At 47.3% G+C, this 16,731-nt stretch overlaps 1 protein-coding gene and 1 long non-coding RNA gene across 2 annotated transcripts in view; one reads left to right on the plus strand and one right to left on the minus strand.

Moving 5' to 3' along the window:
- Nucleotides 1–16,731, plus strand: part of LOC144152679 (uncharacterized) — a 678,803-nt gene that overhangs the window by 642,135 nt on the left and 19,937 nt on the right. The window lies entirely within an intron of this gene.
- LOC144152675 (cadherin-like and PC-esterase domain-containing protein 1) overlaps nucleotides 1–16,731 on the minus strand; it is a 57,206-nt gene that overhangs the window by 20,573 nt on the left and 19,902 nt on the right. The window contains exons 10-18 of the mRNA XM_077684058.1: nucleotides 15,785–15,981; nucleotides 12,185–12,416; nucleotides 11,285–11,389; nucleotides 9,970–10,076; nucleotides 6,839–6,940; nucleotides 5,975–6,009; nucleotides 5,833–5,901; nucleotides 5,005–5,194; nucleotides 3,244–3,433 (exon numbers count right to left, since the gene is read on the minus strand). Coding sequence (XP_077540184.1) covers nucleotides 3,244–3,433; nucleotides 5,005–5,194; nucleotides 5,833–5,901; nucleotides 5,975–6,009; nucleotides 6,839–6,940; nucleotides 9,970–10,076; nucleotides 11,285–11,389; nucleotides 12,185–12,416; nucleotides 15,785–15,981 — 1,227 coding nt within the window. The remainder of the gene's footprint in view (nucleotides 1–3,243; nucleotides 3,434–5,004; nucleotides 5,195–5,832; nucleotides 5,902–5,974; nucleotides 6,010–6,838; nucleotides 6,941–9,969; nucleotides 10,077–11,284; nucleotides 11,390–12,184; nucleotides 12,417–15,784; nucleotides 15,982–16,731) is intronic.

The following is a 16,731-nucleotide window of genomic DNA, read 5'->3' on the forward strand; positions in this document are numbered from 1 at the left end:
GGGGGGCGACACAAATTTGCGCTGCTGGGGGAAGTACACGTGTGCAAATACGCCAACGTGTACAAACAGCTGCGAGCCTCTTGGGGAGTAATCGCTAAACGTGAAACACAGTAAATCACGCGTCTGTCTTCACTGCATTACCAATCGAGCTTCCACATTGACTTAAGTCGGCGTAGGGATAACCTAGACAAGCTGTGAATTTACAGGTGTGATTACTCTTCTTTTAAAGGTTACAGTATAAATTTTCGTCTGTCTGTATAGCTGTCTGTCTGTGTGTGTTCCTCGATTGAGTCATCCGACCAAAATTTAAAATAATTCTTGGGCGAAAAGTTTGTATAGCCTATTGGCGGTGAGCGCGACCACGGGCGGCGCTGCGAAGCGCGCCTTTGTGACGTAGGCTTAGGGATTCTCGCATTTGTCGTCTGCTTCACTCGACTCGCTCTCCCTGCTGTTTCTTTGCGCTCGGGTGACGTCTGCAGCTTGTCCGCACCAGATTTTGCATGTGCGTAACTTTTTATCAAAATAGTAGACTTAAAATCGCCTACACTAGCTCAAGGCGTGAGTTAAAGTATAGTTTTTGATACCGCTACGGAAGAAACATTGCCGACGTCGCCCATTTCTTGCAAAGAGCCGGTCCTGTGCGGAGCGCAAAGAGTCGGAGCTAGTCGTCAGCCTTTGTATTAGGCAATGTTTCGAACAAAGGGAACAGCCAGCTGCTAGTAACGAACAACAGCGAAAATACGAGACCTAAACAAATTCCAGGCCTTCGGGGCTGTCGGCTTTGGCGGAAGGCATTACGATTCTCGGTAATCATATGTAAGGTAAAACGGTTTTTGCAACCGTGCCGAACGCTCGAAAGTATTGTATCACATCACTTTACGTTGTCGTGAAATGAAAGTATGCCGACATGTAAAATGGGCTGCAAAGACTTTATGGTGAGTTCCAAATAATCCACTGTGTGTATAGGCGCATGATAGCTTTGCACCATGCTTCTAACCAATATGGGGGTTTATTGAGCAAAACGAGTCACGTCTAGGGTAAAGATACAGTAACACTGTGTTTGTTGAGACCTGAAGGGAAATTTCAGTACAAAAATTCTCACAGCCGTATCTTCCCTGATTCAGATATGCATTAACGGAAAACTGAACTCCAGAGGAGGAGGAGCAGCAAACTTTATTTAACAGTAAGACCGAGCTGATTAGTTGGCCGGGTCCTAAGTTCAGGACAAAAGAGTAAGGGTAATTTTCTTCAATTCATAGAACGCTACCCCGAGTAGACCAGGATTTGTTCTTTACGCTTCGAAGGGTTGGAGAACAATAAAGAGCTGTATCGCAATATTCTTCGGTTTCGATTCTTGTAATATATGCGCGTATACTATTTATTGCGTTCGTTATCAAGTATATCAAGCCTTCAACACCGTAATGATGTCATAATAGTTCAGGTTGAGAGTCAGTTCGTTGTGATAAGGATAATTACCATAGAAATTCGGAGTACAAAATCCGCATTCGAGTACTCTGGACAACGTTGTCTGGGGCGCGATCACGGTGGCATAGTACAAGCTTTCTCATTGTATTTGCATGTGAATAAACAATGCACGCTGCGGATATGCACCTTACTGCACGCAGCCATAACGAAGTCAAATTTGCGAAGGGAATGTATGCCCTACAGCGTGAAGAAAATATCCACACGATCTTTGTGAGCCTCCCGTGAACATCCCCGAACCTACTAAAAAGACGTTTTGTGACGGTGCAGAAAAATAACCAGTTGGACACAGAAAAAAACATTAATCTGATACAAGTCAACAACGAAAGAAATAAAAGAAAGCCAAGGCGTAGGAGGCAGAGCGAAACCGTTCAGGGGGATGGCAGAGCAAAGTGGCTCAAGGTGCAAGATTACAAAGTTCTTCGATGACGACAGCGGGAAGCAAAGCGACCTAGGCGTTCAACTGCACATTCTTGCTTTCGCAGTCGAAAGTCACAAGAAGATCTTAAGTGTCCTCGTCAGACGTTTTTTACGGGCGAAGCACCTTAGGACCTCGCTTTGTCCGTGGCTGGTCCCTTGGCGTCCGTGTACACAGTGTTGCGCATGCGCGATGAGCATTGGATTGGATTGGATTGCGTTGGATTAAATTGAATTGTATCGGATTGGATTGGATTATAATTGTATATACTATACACACGCATTGTCACTCATTTACATGCGCGAGTGTGCAATGCCACGGGTGATTTACTGTAGGAACGATCCCCCGTGCTTCGCCCAATCGACATGATTCACTTCGTGGAGATGCGTGATTTTTTTTTTTTTTTCATCGGGTGGTTCGACGATAACAGTATTATCAGATTCCTTCAATGCTTTGAAGGACTCTGGTATTATCATGAACATGCACATAAGTTGCACCTCGCTGCACCACCATGGTCTGTAAAATGTAATGGATATGACAAATTATTCAACGTACTGTTTTGTGTTATAATGGTAGTGCATGTAAGCAGCAGTTGAAGCAAAGTAATTCCTGTTCCTGTTTCAACGTCGTGGTGACGTTTTACTTACCTCACTTCTGAAAGAATGCGAAAGACCGCTAAAAAAACAACACCCAGGCTCAGACAATAAGTAATTAAAATCATAATGAAGCATACGATTATTCTTCGTTTAAATACGCTGTTTCCGAATCGTAAAATGGACGCACCGTGTTTCAACGCACGAATGCATATTTGTGCGCCACCCTAGTAAAATGCCAAAGCTGTGAGTTATTCCATATGAACAGCCATCGGAGGACAGATCGAATTAGCACTTTTTAACAAAATCCATAACGACCACGATATGATGCCATGACCCTTTAACGATATCTTACCTCCACCACCACCCGCCGTGGTGGCTCAATGGCTAAGGCGTTGTGCTGCTGAGCACGAAGACGCGGGTTAGATTCCCGGCCGCGGTGGCCGCTTTTCTGATGGAGGCAAGGAGTAAAAAAGCCCGTGTGTACGAGATTTCGGCGCACCTTAAAGATTCCCAGGTGGTCAAAATTAATCCGAAGCCCTTCACTACGGCGCGCCTCATCGCCGGCGTTGCGTCGGCGCGTTAAACCCTACAATCAATCAACCTTCACCGCCACTGTCGGTACACATGTTTACGGAAATAACATGTCAATGCAGACATCAGCGTATGAACGCGAAAATCACATCCTGGACTTTCATGAAACCAGAAGACACAATTCAGTGTACTAAAAAGTGCGTTATCGTACCTCACCTGCTTGAGGCTGCAGACCACGTAGTCGTCGGAGACGTGTGCCTGGAACACGTCGTCGCTCCTCGATACGCGTTCCCGCCTGAAGACGCTCAGCACGTAGGCGTTGGCGACACGGGCCTCGACGTGCCTGATATCCACCACCACGACGCTGATGCGCGTGTAGCCCAGGCCCAGAGTGTAGTTCACTGGCCTGCACGGGGTTTTCCGCCACTTTTTGAACAACCTCCTCCGTGAATTTGTGGCGTAGCTGTCTAGTTAAAAGGAGCCTCATCCTGCGCCAACATCGTGCACATGAAGGATTTAGTGGCGAAGCTCCTCAGGGGATCGGGCTGTCGTCGTCTTATGCCATCGTCGTAATCGTCGTCTCATGTAGTCACGGTACTAAGACCACCGGGACACTCTATTACGCCTCGCGCTAGAACGCTTCGTAACGCGTACTAAAAAAACACTGGGACACTCGTCTACGCCTCGCGCTGAAACGCTTTGTGCTGCAAAGACACGAGACTTTTACCGCAAAGCTGTATAGCTCTACCCCCAACGGTTTTTTCTCCGTTGGAAAGAATACACTTATACGCTGCATGCTTCCCTCCTCCCCAGGTTTCACGTTAGTGGAGATGGCCCGGGATTTTTTTATTGTGTGTGTGTGGCTGTGTCTACAGTGCCGCCAGACGGCACTATAAGCACTCCACTAAAGCGACCTCCACCGGCGTTTCACAAAAAAGAAAAGAAAGCCGCATCTGGCACTACTTCGCTCTCTAACGTAGCGTATAACGTAACCTAACGTCACAAAACCTAATTAACAGAAAGCAATAACTTAAAACCACATGAACCAACTTAAGCCATGAAAACTACAACGGAAACCTAAAATGAAAAAAAAAAACATAGAGGAGGCCAGAGCTGGACTCGAACCACCGCAATTGGTGGTTTGCTATTTTTGCAGGATTCTCGCTGCACGAAAATCCTTGCAAAAATAGCCAATAGCCACACGTAAGTGCCGGGAATTTCACGTGGATTTTTTTTTTATCCTTCAGGGTGAAAACGGGGAATGTTGTACTGAAAACAATAATAAGTCTTATTTGCTGGTGAACTGGCCACTTGTGAAAATGTCTAGTTCATCATGTCTTGGAATGAGGGTAAAAATTAAAAAAAAATCCCGGGCCGTCTCCACTAACTTGAAACCTGGGGAGGGGCGAAGCATGCAGTGTATATGCGTATTCTTGGCGCCTTGCCGTTTTTGCCAACGGAGACGAAACCGTTGGGGGGTAGAGGTACACAGCTTTGCTGTAAAAGTCTCTTGTCTTTAAAGCACGAAGCTCTCTAGCGCGAGGCGTAAACGAGTTTCCCGGTGTCTTAGTACCGTAAGCGAAGATTACGACGACGACGACGACGACGACGACAGGCGATGCCAACAGCCCCAGCCCCTAAGGGGCTTCGCCCCTAAAAGAGACGCTTAAAGCATGGCGCGAGACATCAATGCATTCGATACTGCTCTGCATCCTTAAAGCCAATTGATCCCAATACAACTAAATACTACCAGTCCTCTTCATACGTATCTAATCATTTACCTTCTTTTAAGCCCCGGGCAAACTATTCTCCTGAAATAAACCTGTAGCAGGAGAGCGCTTTGTCTTAAAAATACCCGAGCGTATCAACCTATTGGGCTTCGCTGTTCGAGCTGGAAATTTACAAGTGTGACAGTGAAGTAATTCGATTAACGCGCACCGCAGCTTAAGTCAACCATCCCTTGGAGGTGGCGCATACCTGGCCGGCCCCAGCCTGTCGTCAAGGCGAGCCTCGGCGTGGCAGTAGAGGGCTCTAGCACGGACCTCTACGGAGGTCTGCTCATAAGGCACATCAAGGTGGTACTCCGTCTTGTTCGGCTGGAAACTGGGCGATAGCTTCCGCTCGGGGTTGATTCGGAGTATGCGCAGGTATGGAAGGGTCGCCGGATCTGTAGAAGCACAGAACACAAGACAGGGTGAAGAGCACAAGAATGCCAACAGCATTAAAAATGTTCATAATTTTTGGCATCGGTTTAAAAGAAACGGCTGTATAGTTTGGTCATTGGCCAGCTGCCATCACAACAAACGCATATTCATCTGCGTGGTTCCCGCCAATGAGTTCATATCAGTGGTGGGGAGGTGTAATTGCCGCTCCCTTCGCTGCTAGCGAACTTGCCGCTCACTGCGCGCAGCTGCCTATATTTTTACCGCTCTTCTCACGAACAACAGCCGACAACGGTATGCTGATACGAGCCTATGCGCGCTGAATGAAGGTTTAATACTTCCATATCAGCCGCGAAGTTGTGCGAATTGCACTGTTCAGGAGCCCTTGTCGAGGTCAACAGCTGTGAGTTTTTCCTTCATGCACCAACCAAAAAAACAGTACAGTGAAAGAAGAGACGAAGTTAGCCCGAATTCGTAAAAGATATACTTGCCGACATTGGTGTTGTACGCGGCTTTTTTAGCTAGACTGGTACCACATAACAGCTCCGAAAGACAACCTGTATTAACGCACTTCCGCCGATTTTCTCCACAAAAAGCAAAAGCTTTTTTTTCTTTTTTTTTTCAAGCGTAGCGCTGTACCTACCTTGACTGCAGTCTATTTCTTCTTCCTCGTACACAAAGTTTCGACTGAGAGCCTTGCGTAATTGCTGTTCTGGAAGAAGCGAATTTGTTATTCGACTCTCTGTTGACGCGGCAATGCTTGAAGACAGAAAGTTCCTGCATACCGCGTTTTTTATTCTCTCCAGTTCTCACGCCACTCCTGAAAAAAAAAAAAAGAAGAGACAGCTGTGAGGCAGCCATATCGGTTCAGACGCACACTAAAAAACTAATATTAACTTTTCAAAAACCCGCCAGTATTCTCTACTTCTCCCGAAGGCGAGCTTCCTCACACAACACCAGAGGCGCAACGCGGTGTAGCTTGCAGTCCGATTGTGAGGAACACCTTGAATGGATAGTAAATTGAATTGGCCGAACATTTTGTAATGGTTGGATTTTGTGACTCAGCTGGTGTAATTTTCTAATTCCTTATTTAGAAGTAGTCCAGTGCCATTGAAAGCAGGTAGGGCGAGTTGGTTATTCACGATCAAAAACAGAGCGCAAGTTGAAGACAAAAACGAAAGAAACAGACAAAAGAGGCTGCCTGTGTTGTTTGCTTCATAGTCTTTAATGTCGCGTGTCACGTCGTCTTTCGTCTGCGTCCTAAGCGGTGTTTCTAATTGTGGAGGTCAGATGCCTTAGTTAATTTTAAAGTCTCACACAGCGGTGAAGAAGGGGACTCGTGCTGCCATCTGTACGCAACGCATGGCGCGACTGTTCCTTAGACCACACGTGCAGAGCGCGTAATGGGGTATTCTATTGGGGGCAAGCCCACCATAATTAACAAAAAGGTAAGCGACGCAATGTGCACTGTGTCTGCTGAAAGCGTCATGACATGGAAAATCTACGAATGGAATATCTATGGGATCTACGGGAGGCACCTTCGTCATGCTGTTAATTTATATAAATAATGGTCACTATGGCGATGCGTTGTGGTTAATTGCGTGGAAGATTGCTTTTCTAAGCGCGCCAGCTCAACAGAAGCCACGTACCTGTTGCTGTGGCCACCACGCTCAAGTTCGGCGTAGAAGGCCTCCATGTCCAGCAATAGCTTGTGCAGCTGCGCCGTCTGGTGTTGTTTGCTCACGTCAAACCTGTTTGCAAGAGCATACCGTGGTAAGCAACGTAAGCCGCTGTCCCATGCGATATTTGCAACAGCAGATACAATCCCCATAACAGTCTTTATATTGCGGTGCACAATAAGGAGCTGATGATAGTCGGTATTAACCCGCAGCATTCGATAACGGTGTGTCTCCCGGTACAGCTGTAGCTTGTCTGAACCCAAAAATTCCTTCTGACGGAACCATGGCGTCAACTTATAAACTTGTTTTAGACGTAACAATGCACCTTTCCTATGCCACTCGATACGTGTTCGATGGGAATGATCCTGCCATAACTGCATTCTTTGCAATGAAATGGTTGGGTTCCAATGTTCGTTTCAATAAATGTCTTCCTCTATACGACTGCATTCTTCACCAAAATGTATAGCGTAACTGTGCGAGCAGTCGAAAAGCATAGTCAGCAGGCTGACGTCATTCCAAGATATTGTGGCAGGACAATAACTGGAAATAGCACTACTTCCGGTTAAACCTTGCTTGGATTCCGTACGGTGCATCGCGTGTACGGAATCCAAGCGCGGCGATGGGTTCTGGTCTTGCTTTGGACCATAAAGTCGGGGTCAGAAAGATTATCACCCTACAATGCAACTAATTGAGCCAAATCAACCACCCAATGCGCGTGACCGTACGGGAGCTCGGAGTTGGAGGTATTCAGGGTTCAAGATGTCGCGCCACTGCAAGCTCCCGCTGTTACAAATGCCACGGAGAGATGGCGCTACATCCCCAGCTGCTTAGGCTGCTGAGGTGCAGTTGACAAACCACTGCTGACATTGCGTAAATTCCGATATAGTCGCCACTTGTCAGTAGTTCGTCTTCTAAAAAAATGTAATTTTGAACTTGCACCAGAATTATTTCGTTTTGCGAGGTTGCTGTACTTTTTAGTTTGCCGCTGCGTTAACCGCGGAGCCAGACAACCAGACAGTGGTACCCGTGATACCAGCGAAGCATTGCCGCGATGTGCTAAGGTATTACGTCGAGATATTTATTTGATATTACTAAGTGTCATATGTACCGCCCCCCCCCCCTTTTTTTCACTTTCGAATTTATCTTTCTCAATTAAATATGTTGCGTTGAAGTTGGCGTATTTATTACTGATACTTGGCTGTCTTCCCCCCGAAGCTACGTCGCCTGTTGTCTTCAAAGTAACTTTAAATTGTCAATAAATCAATGATTGATTGATTGATTGATTGTAGGGTTTAACGCGCCGACGCAACGCAGGCGATGAGGCGCGCCGTAGTGGAGGGCTCCGGATTAATTTTGACCACCTGGGGATCTTTAACGTGCGCCGAAATCTCGTACACACGGGCGTTTTTGCTTTTCGCCTCCATCAGAAAAGCGGCCGCCGCAGCCGGGAATCGAACCCGCGACCTTGTGCTCAGCAGCGCAACGCCTTAGCCACTGAGCCACCGCGGTGGGTATCAATGAACGAATGATAGAATGATTTAATCCATCAATGAATTAGCTGATCCAATACTACTTCTTCAGGAATTTCCAAAAGGGTGCTTTGCTGTTCACAAAGAAAAACCTCCAATGCAAATGTTAGAACCACTTTTTTTTTCATTTTTACTAATCAACAGTTCGCTAACTTCAAGAAGTAACGTCACTCAAGGTAACCAACTTGCTTTGGGAAGTTTGGCGCACTATACACAGGAGTACGTTATTCTATGCAAGTATGGCGTACTATGCACTATCCAAATGCGCAGGAGGTAGAAGGTGTGCCACGTCATGTGATAGAAAGGAGGGAAACGGGTGGAACCTCTGCAAAGTTTGTTATAATAGGTAGTGAGCACCTTGAAAAAATTTCCCCCGCATTTCCCCGAGGGGGAGAATGTGAAAGTGCGAATGCACGGTTGTCGGCCCGCTTGCGGCGCTTGCGCTCGGCCCCCGCAGCCCACCGCCTCACCGCCTTCTCTTCCATCTCTTCCATCGGGTTTGTAGTATCACGTGTACACCACGCAGTTATCAAGCCGCTATAACGCCGCTGAGTCGCCAACGCACGCCGCTGACGACGTAGTTTGAATGCGTTAAAGATATAACGCGCGTCACTAACACTGATATCAGCGTCGCGTCCGTGGCTTGGTCGGTAGAGCGTCGCGCTGCGGCCGCAAAGTCCTCGGATTGAAACCTGGCGCCGGATGCTGTTTCTTTTTTAAATATAGAGGAGCACTGCGGACGCCAACGCCACCGCCGCCGGCGGTGGATGGTTTGGGGTCGCTTATAAAGTGCATTCGCACTTAATAGGCCAAGTACAAATTAAAACTCTAACCGCGGGAGCTAAAACTTCAGATAAAACTCTGTTATCACCCTTTACAATCCTGAGTTTTCTTTACAATCCTGAGTTTTCTGCGCTCTGTTGAAGATAATTTTTGGCTACGTGTGTACAAGAGGTTTTCTACTAAGTTGTATTGCGCATATCTGTTTTTCTTCACACAGTCAATGTTCACATATGCAACTTCAAATGCCATTTATTTTTCGTTCTCGTCTTTTTTCTCTTTACTGACATATAACGCGTTATTTGTTGTTCCGCTTTTTGTTCATTTGAAGTTTGATGTTATACCTTACAATTCTGTCGCTACACTCACCCTTTGTTACCCCCCCCCCCCTTTACACAATATCCTGCAATAGGGGCCTGTAAGGTATTTTTAAATAAATAAGTAAATAAACGACAAAAAAGGTCATTCTAATTTTAACTACGTATTTCACGTATATTTTTCTTTGTTTATTAACGGAATCTGCTTGCTGTTCTCTACTTTACAACCTGTTCCAAATTTTCCTATGGTTCCTCTCTTTTTAACTTTCCGTCCCTTTCATGGGGTAGTCCTATCCTTTACTGACCTTCTGCTCACTAGCATGACTGCTGTTAGCTTTGAATTTAATTTTGTAGCATGCGTATACGTCGAGGTTCTAGACGGTAAACGATATAACAAGGATAACTCTAACTTGTACGGCATTACGTACCCATTTTAAACGCATTTTACGGGTAAGGAAAAGTAGGTACAACTCACACGCTGGAGTGCCTTGCTGCCGCTGAAGAAAACACTTCTTTTTGCATCTTCTGATCTAGAGATGACAACAGCTCACTCACTTCTGCACCAGCTACTGATGGGTAGATCTACCGGTCCGAGCGATCCAAGCAGACAAGGAAAGAAGAACCATTGGGTTAGACAACTTCTGTTACGCGCCGATATGAATCTCCAGCGAAATGATACTGCTGCTTTAAAAATGGAGGCAACAGCCTTACAACCTGACAGAAACAAACGGCTAAAGGAGCGTCCACGGGAAAGCTAACCAAGGTATCAATTTTGAAGGTTAGCAAAACATCAACCTATAGATAAGTGTATGTCACTCATAATCCACGCAAGGACACACAAATCGCAGGCAACTTTGAGCAAGGTTCTTTGCACTGCTCGTTGGATACTTAGACAGGCCTTAAAAGGACCCTGAAACACTTTCGATAAACGCTTTCACTCTTTTTTTCACGTCTGGAAGCACTGCGAAAGCTACAGTTATCGCCAGCACGGAGCGGGACTGCGTGATTTGCTCGACGCACCAGATATGCCTTCCGTTTCTGCTTTGTTTTTGTGGCTTTATTTTTCGAGTTGCTATCGAAAGCGCTCATTGCTGCAACCGAAGGAAAACCGGCCAACAGCCGCTACATGGCCTCAGTGACGTAATTCGGGCCGTCGAAGAACGTAAAGACCGGGAAAGAGAGAAAAATCTTTTGAGCGAGTTTTCAAGTTATCTGATGGGCATAGAGCAGTAATTTTTGTCTGAGGTACTTTCCGACCCCCTAATCTAAGTACTAGGTGTGTTGGGTGACTACGTTCTGCAAGCAGTTTAGATTTCAAAAAAGATGAAAAGAGTGTTGCGGGTTCCCTAAATGCGGCGTGAATATACACGCTTGCACACGCACTACCGCTCTTTCCTGCTTCAGTTATGTCCACCTTGATGGCGCTGGTGAAAAATGTCAGTAAAAGCGGGGGCACGTTCTAGAGTCGTCTAGATGATAGTAGTCGATATGTAGTCTTTATAGCGCTGACAAAACGATGCCGTTTGCTAACCGACTGCTCTCCTCGTTAATAAAGCTGGTCGCTACCGGTTAAGTGAGCTGCGATAGCAATCATGAAGTCTGCATTTCCACATTGCCAATTGAAAGTCTGTCCGCATAACAGTGATCACACATGCTCGGCAACATGCTTACCAACCCGATATGCAGTGATAACACCGCTTGTGTTGCCTTCTTTCTACTAAGTTCACATCCGCTCGCGCGCTCTATCTTTTCGTAAACAAACAGACATGCTTGTTTTTTGAGTGGATTACCTGCTCGAACATCCCTTTTGCGAGAAGTTCCCTCCGGGTTGTAAGCAGGTAACTCAAGTCCCTTTCCGTCAGGCAGATGTCGTGAGAGATCCGGCAGGAAAGGCACTGCGCAGATTGAAGCATCGCACAAGAATTAAATGTAAATGGTGCCTCCCCTTTAGTAAAATCTCCCTTTTTTTTGCCTTTTTGTTGCCTGCGCAAACACACACGTTCGTAGCATTCCTTGCAGAATTAAGCATAACTTCATTTATTATTGGCCCTGTGAATAAATTGCAGGTTTTTAATTACTAAAATTTGAAGCGAAATCACAGAAGGATGGTAATAAAAGTGCGTAGTAGAACGAACCATAGAACTGTAGAGAAGAAAGAGCCGTGTGATTTCCCGCGTCTCCGTAGGGGCGGAGCACCTCATTTCCAATCCCCTACCCCACCCTGCGGCACAGCAGTCCCCAGCCACCTATGGTGCTTTGCGTGGGGCACCGCCGCATTTTCTGCCAGCGCTGCTGCCGCTTTCGCTCCGCTGGGCGCCGAGAAAGATGGCTGCATCCAGCATACCGGCAGAAACAACGTTGATAAATGTAGAAACGTTACTCGAAAACATTTCACCTGTGTATCAATAGTGCTTGCGTATTCTTACATGTGTAAACATCCCTAAGCATTTGTGCCGATTTTTTTATTGTTTGGAGAGGCGGCATACTGTTGTCTGTTCATGTCGGCGCTGTCTTTACATCCGGGCAGATCCAATTCGTTCAAGCGTAATTTACCTCCAATACGTCCAGGCTTCAGAATTTTTTCCAAAAAAGATTTCTCGAAATGATTCAACAAAACTGGTTTTGTCCTGCGGCGCCCATCCCCTACGGCACAGTTATTGCTCTCGAGCTTTGGAGATATGGCTCCTTACCATGAGACCAACGTTCACGGCAGAGGCCCTCAGCGCCTGCGCGACCTGCAGCGCCACTAGGTGGTCAGCCGTCAGGATGCGCGCCACATCGGCCAAGACTTCAGACTTGACGGCATCCATGGCGAGGCTACGGGACGCCAGCAGGTGGGGCTTAACGTTCACGTTGCGTAGAGAAGGCTGCAGCGTGGCGTTGAGGGCGAATTCGAGACTCAGCAGTTGGAAGCTGGCGGACCTGCTGAATCGGGGTGGACAAAGCGAGTAGCCATGACGTTTCACTCTAGCGCGTGCATTCCTCAACATCTTAGACCTAGTGCAAGCAGTTGTAACCGGGATTGAGGACTATGACGGCTTCCTCGAAAAGAGTGGTTTGCTAACCCTGCATGTGCCGTTACGGTCGACAATTTACCGCCTTTGTCTAACTTGTTTTTAGGTAATTTCGGAAATTCCGTGGGTCCGGCATTGCTGCTATGTGAAGTTTCATATTTAAAAAAAAAGCACATCGGCCTTTCGTTTGTTAGACACCAAGTATTGTGTAAGTTATAGCTTCAGTGATATAAAAAAAATCATGCACCCCTCCGTCTAAAGACGACGATGGTTGAACCCGAAGCTTTCTTTCTGCGAAATTAAATGGCTAAGAGGGAAAGTCAAAGCCCCTGTGATCAAAAGGCTAACTGCGTGCGAGTCAAAGTCAATGCTCAAAGAGTCAAAGTCCAAACCATCTGCGACTCAAAGTCCAAACTCACACGACAGCCACGGAATCTCTCACGCGAAACCTTCGCGTTCAACCATCACGGTTTTTCGACGGAGGGGTACACGCTTAAGAATCACCGCAGTTGGGCTTCAGCACAACACCCAAGAACGACCAATCATCGTGAGAAAATGTACAAATTTGGCGAATGACAAAGCCGAGCACGTGACTAGGGCAAAATATAGCATTTGCGCTGTGACAACAGCGCGAGGCGCGCATCTGCGCTGTTGTTACAGCGCGGATACTATTTTAGATACGACTGCATCTCATTCACTCGCCTTGTCCCTCCATACGGCGTTGTTGTTGTCCATCCACACCCCTCCCCCATTCTCCTCGCCGCGCGAGCTGCGCTCTCCGCCGCTCACCCCATCTCCTCTCCGATAGCGGACACTCTCTCGCGAGGGTCATTGGATTGGATTCGATTGGATAGGATTGGCTTGGCTTGGCTTGGATTGGATTTGGATTGGATTAAAGTGGATTGTGTTGGATTGTGTTGCGTCATAGCCGCGCCACGTTGCGTCATAGCCGCGGCAGGGGGTTCACCGCACGTTCCACGCGATGGGAGAATCAACCTAACGGAAACAACAACGGAACCCCCTATGCGTCGCATCTACACAGGGGTTCCCGCGAGGGGAGCTGGGAGTAATTTTTTGATCTAGTCACGTGCTCGGCTTCGTCATTCGCCGAATTTGCACATTTTCTCACGATGATTGGTCGTTCTTGGGTGTTGTGCTGAAGCCCAACTGCGGCGATTTTTAAGGGCGTGCTTGATGTTTTTTTTTTCTTGGGACGCTTCCACAATCATCACCATATTCAGAGAAAGTGTGCTTTCCTGCAGTAGTAGTAGTAGTAGTAATAACTTTATTTTGCCCAAAAGTTGTGGTAATTGCACCACTGAGCTGTTCGCTCAGTCATCTAGACAGCGGGGCTCCCGGTGTTTTGGGAGCTCGGTGTCTTCAGCCAACTGGGCGAGGGCTTCTTGCACGTGGGGAGCTGGGCTAGAGATGGCAGCCTCCCACTCGGTTAAGGATGACATGTTATGAAGGATGGGATGATTTCTTCTACGTGATGCGGGTATTAATAGGCATGACCAAATGATGTGGTGAAGTGATGCTCGTTCCACAGAACAAAAGGGGCAAGCGTCCTTATATTCGCCAGGATATATGATGGACATGAGATGCGGAGTGGGGAATGATAATGTTTGGAGCTGCCTGAGAAGGACTGCATGCCTTCGAGTGAGCGATGGATGCGGTGGTGGAAAAATTGTCCGATCCTGGCGGAAATGGTCAAGGATATCGCCGAAAGTATGGAGACGGTCCTTATAGCCGAAAGGTTGCGGGATATCTTCAGGAGTCCTATGAGGCTCTCGGCGATGGGTTGTCATCTGAGCTTGGACTTTGACTCAGGGATTGTTTAGACTTTGACTCGTTGAGCTTTGACTTTGACTCGCACGCAGTTTAGACTTTTGATCGCAGATGCTTTACTTGGATTTAGCACGAACAAAGCTCTGCGTTCAACCATCGTCGTCGTAAGACGGAGGGGTGCATGATTTTTCTAATTTTGTACGTTCATGCACCCTTCCCCAAATCCAAACTGCTTAGTCCGTGTCAGAATGGCGCAACCGGATAGACGGCTTCGTAGCGCGAGGGACCCAGGTTCGATTCCCACCACGGGAAGCGATTTTTTTTTTCTTGAGGCGTTTGGACTGTCATCATCACCGTTAGCGAAAGTTGGGTTTCCTGCAGTGCGTTTTTGGCGCTCACGAACCAATCAGTAAGACATAGAAAGTTTCGCTTTAATAAGCCAGGTTAGAAGTGAGAACGTTCGCGTTCACCCTACTTAACTAAGGACGCCTCCCGGTGGCAAAAAGAGGAGAGAAATTCCTATAAAAGCGAGGTAATTTTACTTTGTTTCTGCGTATCACACTCTGAAGATTACACTATTCATATACTAAACTTATTTCCTGTAGAGCCCCGACATCACTCTCATTTTAATTTCCCTGATATTTCTTGGTTTTCGCATTCGCTTTTGAATTTACATTTTTAATCGTTTCACGTCTTCAGTGACAGGTCAAGAATATCCAAAGTGTTAAGACGTTGTGGTTCGTAAATAAAGAAGGTTACGAAATATATTAAACGCACCACAGAAACGACAACCGCCACCATCTTTTTTTTTTTTTTTTTGAGTACATCGTGGTACCAAGCACACCTCGTGGCCAAACATCAGGAAAATAAGAGACAAGGAAAAATGAATGCCTCCATTCCTTTTATATATTTTTGCCACAAGGGTTTCGGTACTAGCCCTACTTACCCTGGCAAGTCAACTGGCTATGGTTGGTCGGCGTGACCAGTTTTTGGATACGGAGTCCATATCTTGAAGGACGCGGACAAAAAAAATTGATGGGGTCCTTAGCAGTATACAGACTGGTGATCATAGTGGCCTGTGCTGAGGGCTGGTACCTGATAAAACACTCTTGTTAAAAGGCCTAATAAAGAGGGTTAGCGTCAGGGCTAATTTAGGAACGTCGTACGCTATGACGCAAAGAAACGGTTTTTACAAGGGTTTAGCGCCTCGAAGCTGTACCCCGGCTATGAAGCGCGCCAAAGTGCAGAGGGCTATGGATTAATTTGCACTACCCGGGGATCTTTAACGTGCCACGAAATATCTGCTAGGGGGCGTTTTTGTATTTTACCTACATAAAAAAATGGGAGGGGGGGTGGGGGGGGGGGGGGAGGGGGTCCGCCACGCCTGGGGTCATTCCCACGTTCTCGCGCTACGCCGCACGCATCTTTTTCGAACCCCAGATGTCCGCGGGTTCCTTGCCGAAGATAGTTAGGAAGATCAAAACGCACCCTTTGGCTGTGGTGAGGCTGTCGCTTGTGCCCAGCGGCATGCTCTTGGAGAGAATTTCGTACTCGGCGGCCAGCAAAAGCGCAGCGGCCTGGTTCTTTATGTGCGACCACACTTGATCCGCACTCAGGGCACCGTGAATGTGCTCTAGCTGTTGCCAGAACTGCTTGAGGGGAACAGACTTGCCATCCATTCGAACCTGTGAGAGGCAATGTATTGAGGGTTAGCTATTGCGGCGATGTCATGTTTACCCATTTGAAAAAAAAAGTGCGTGAGGGGTTCATAAGGTTCAAAAATGAAGATTTCTGTACTCTATGGCAACCTGGAAGTAGTTTTGAGAGTGAAGCCATCAGCAGCCACGGTGATCTGCCTGCGCATCACCCCGACGCATACCGGACGCACACCGGAGAGCGTACCCCCCAACAGCTCTTACTGGTGTCGCGTAAGGGGGCTCGGGCCGCGGCGGCAGACTGGCAAATTTATAGAGAACATACCGGCGTGCTCTCATAGAAATATTATTGATGACGGTGTATTTCGATTACGCTTATTCAATGGTATCAATGATGTGTTGAAAACCGTTGATAACCCCGTGCATCCGTTTCCTCGCGGTGCCAAAGAAGTGCCCCCTCCGGCCCTAACCGCCGCACATATTTTTCCTGCTCGCCATTCGCCACAAGTGGCGGCGAAAGGCGGCACTGACGCACGACGTGACTGGGCTGACCAAACGAAGCTGTTGGCCCCTCATCCTGAGCGCACTAGCCCGCGTGTTTTTGACCGGAAGGTAGCACCCGGACGTCGAGAAACGGTGGCCACTTGCTGGCGAGGGGACAAAAAAAAGATCTCTAAAAGTAAACGCAGCGTGCAGGAGGGAATTCTGGTTGAGAGGGAGCGGAGGCGCAAACCGCCGTTTTGTTTCTAATCCGCCCACAAAATGAACCATTACGCCGTG

The sequence above is a fragment of the Haemaphysalis longicornis genome, unplaced genomic scaffold (genome assembly GCF_048455015.1).
Source record: "Haemaphysalis longicornis isolate Haplotype H1 unplaced genomic scaffold, Haemaphysalis longicornis Haplotype H1 scaffold_9, whole genome shotgun sequence".
NCBI lineage: Eukaryota > Metazoa > Arthropoda > Arachnida > Ixodida > Ixodidae > Haemaphysalis > Haemaphysalis longicornis.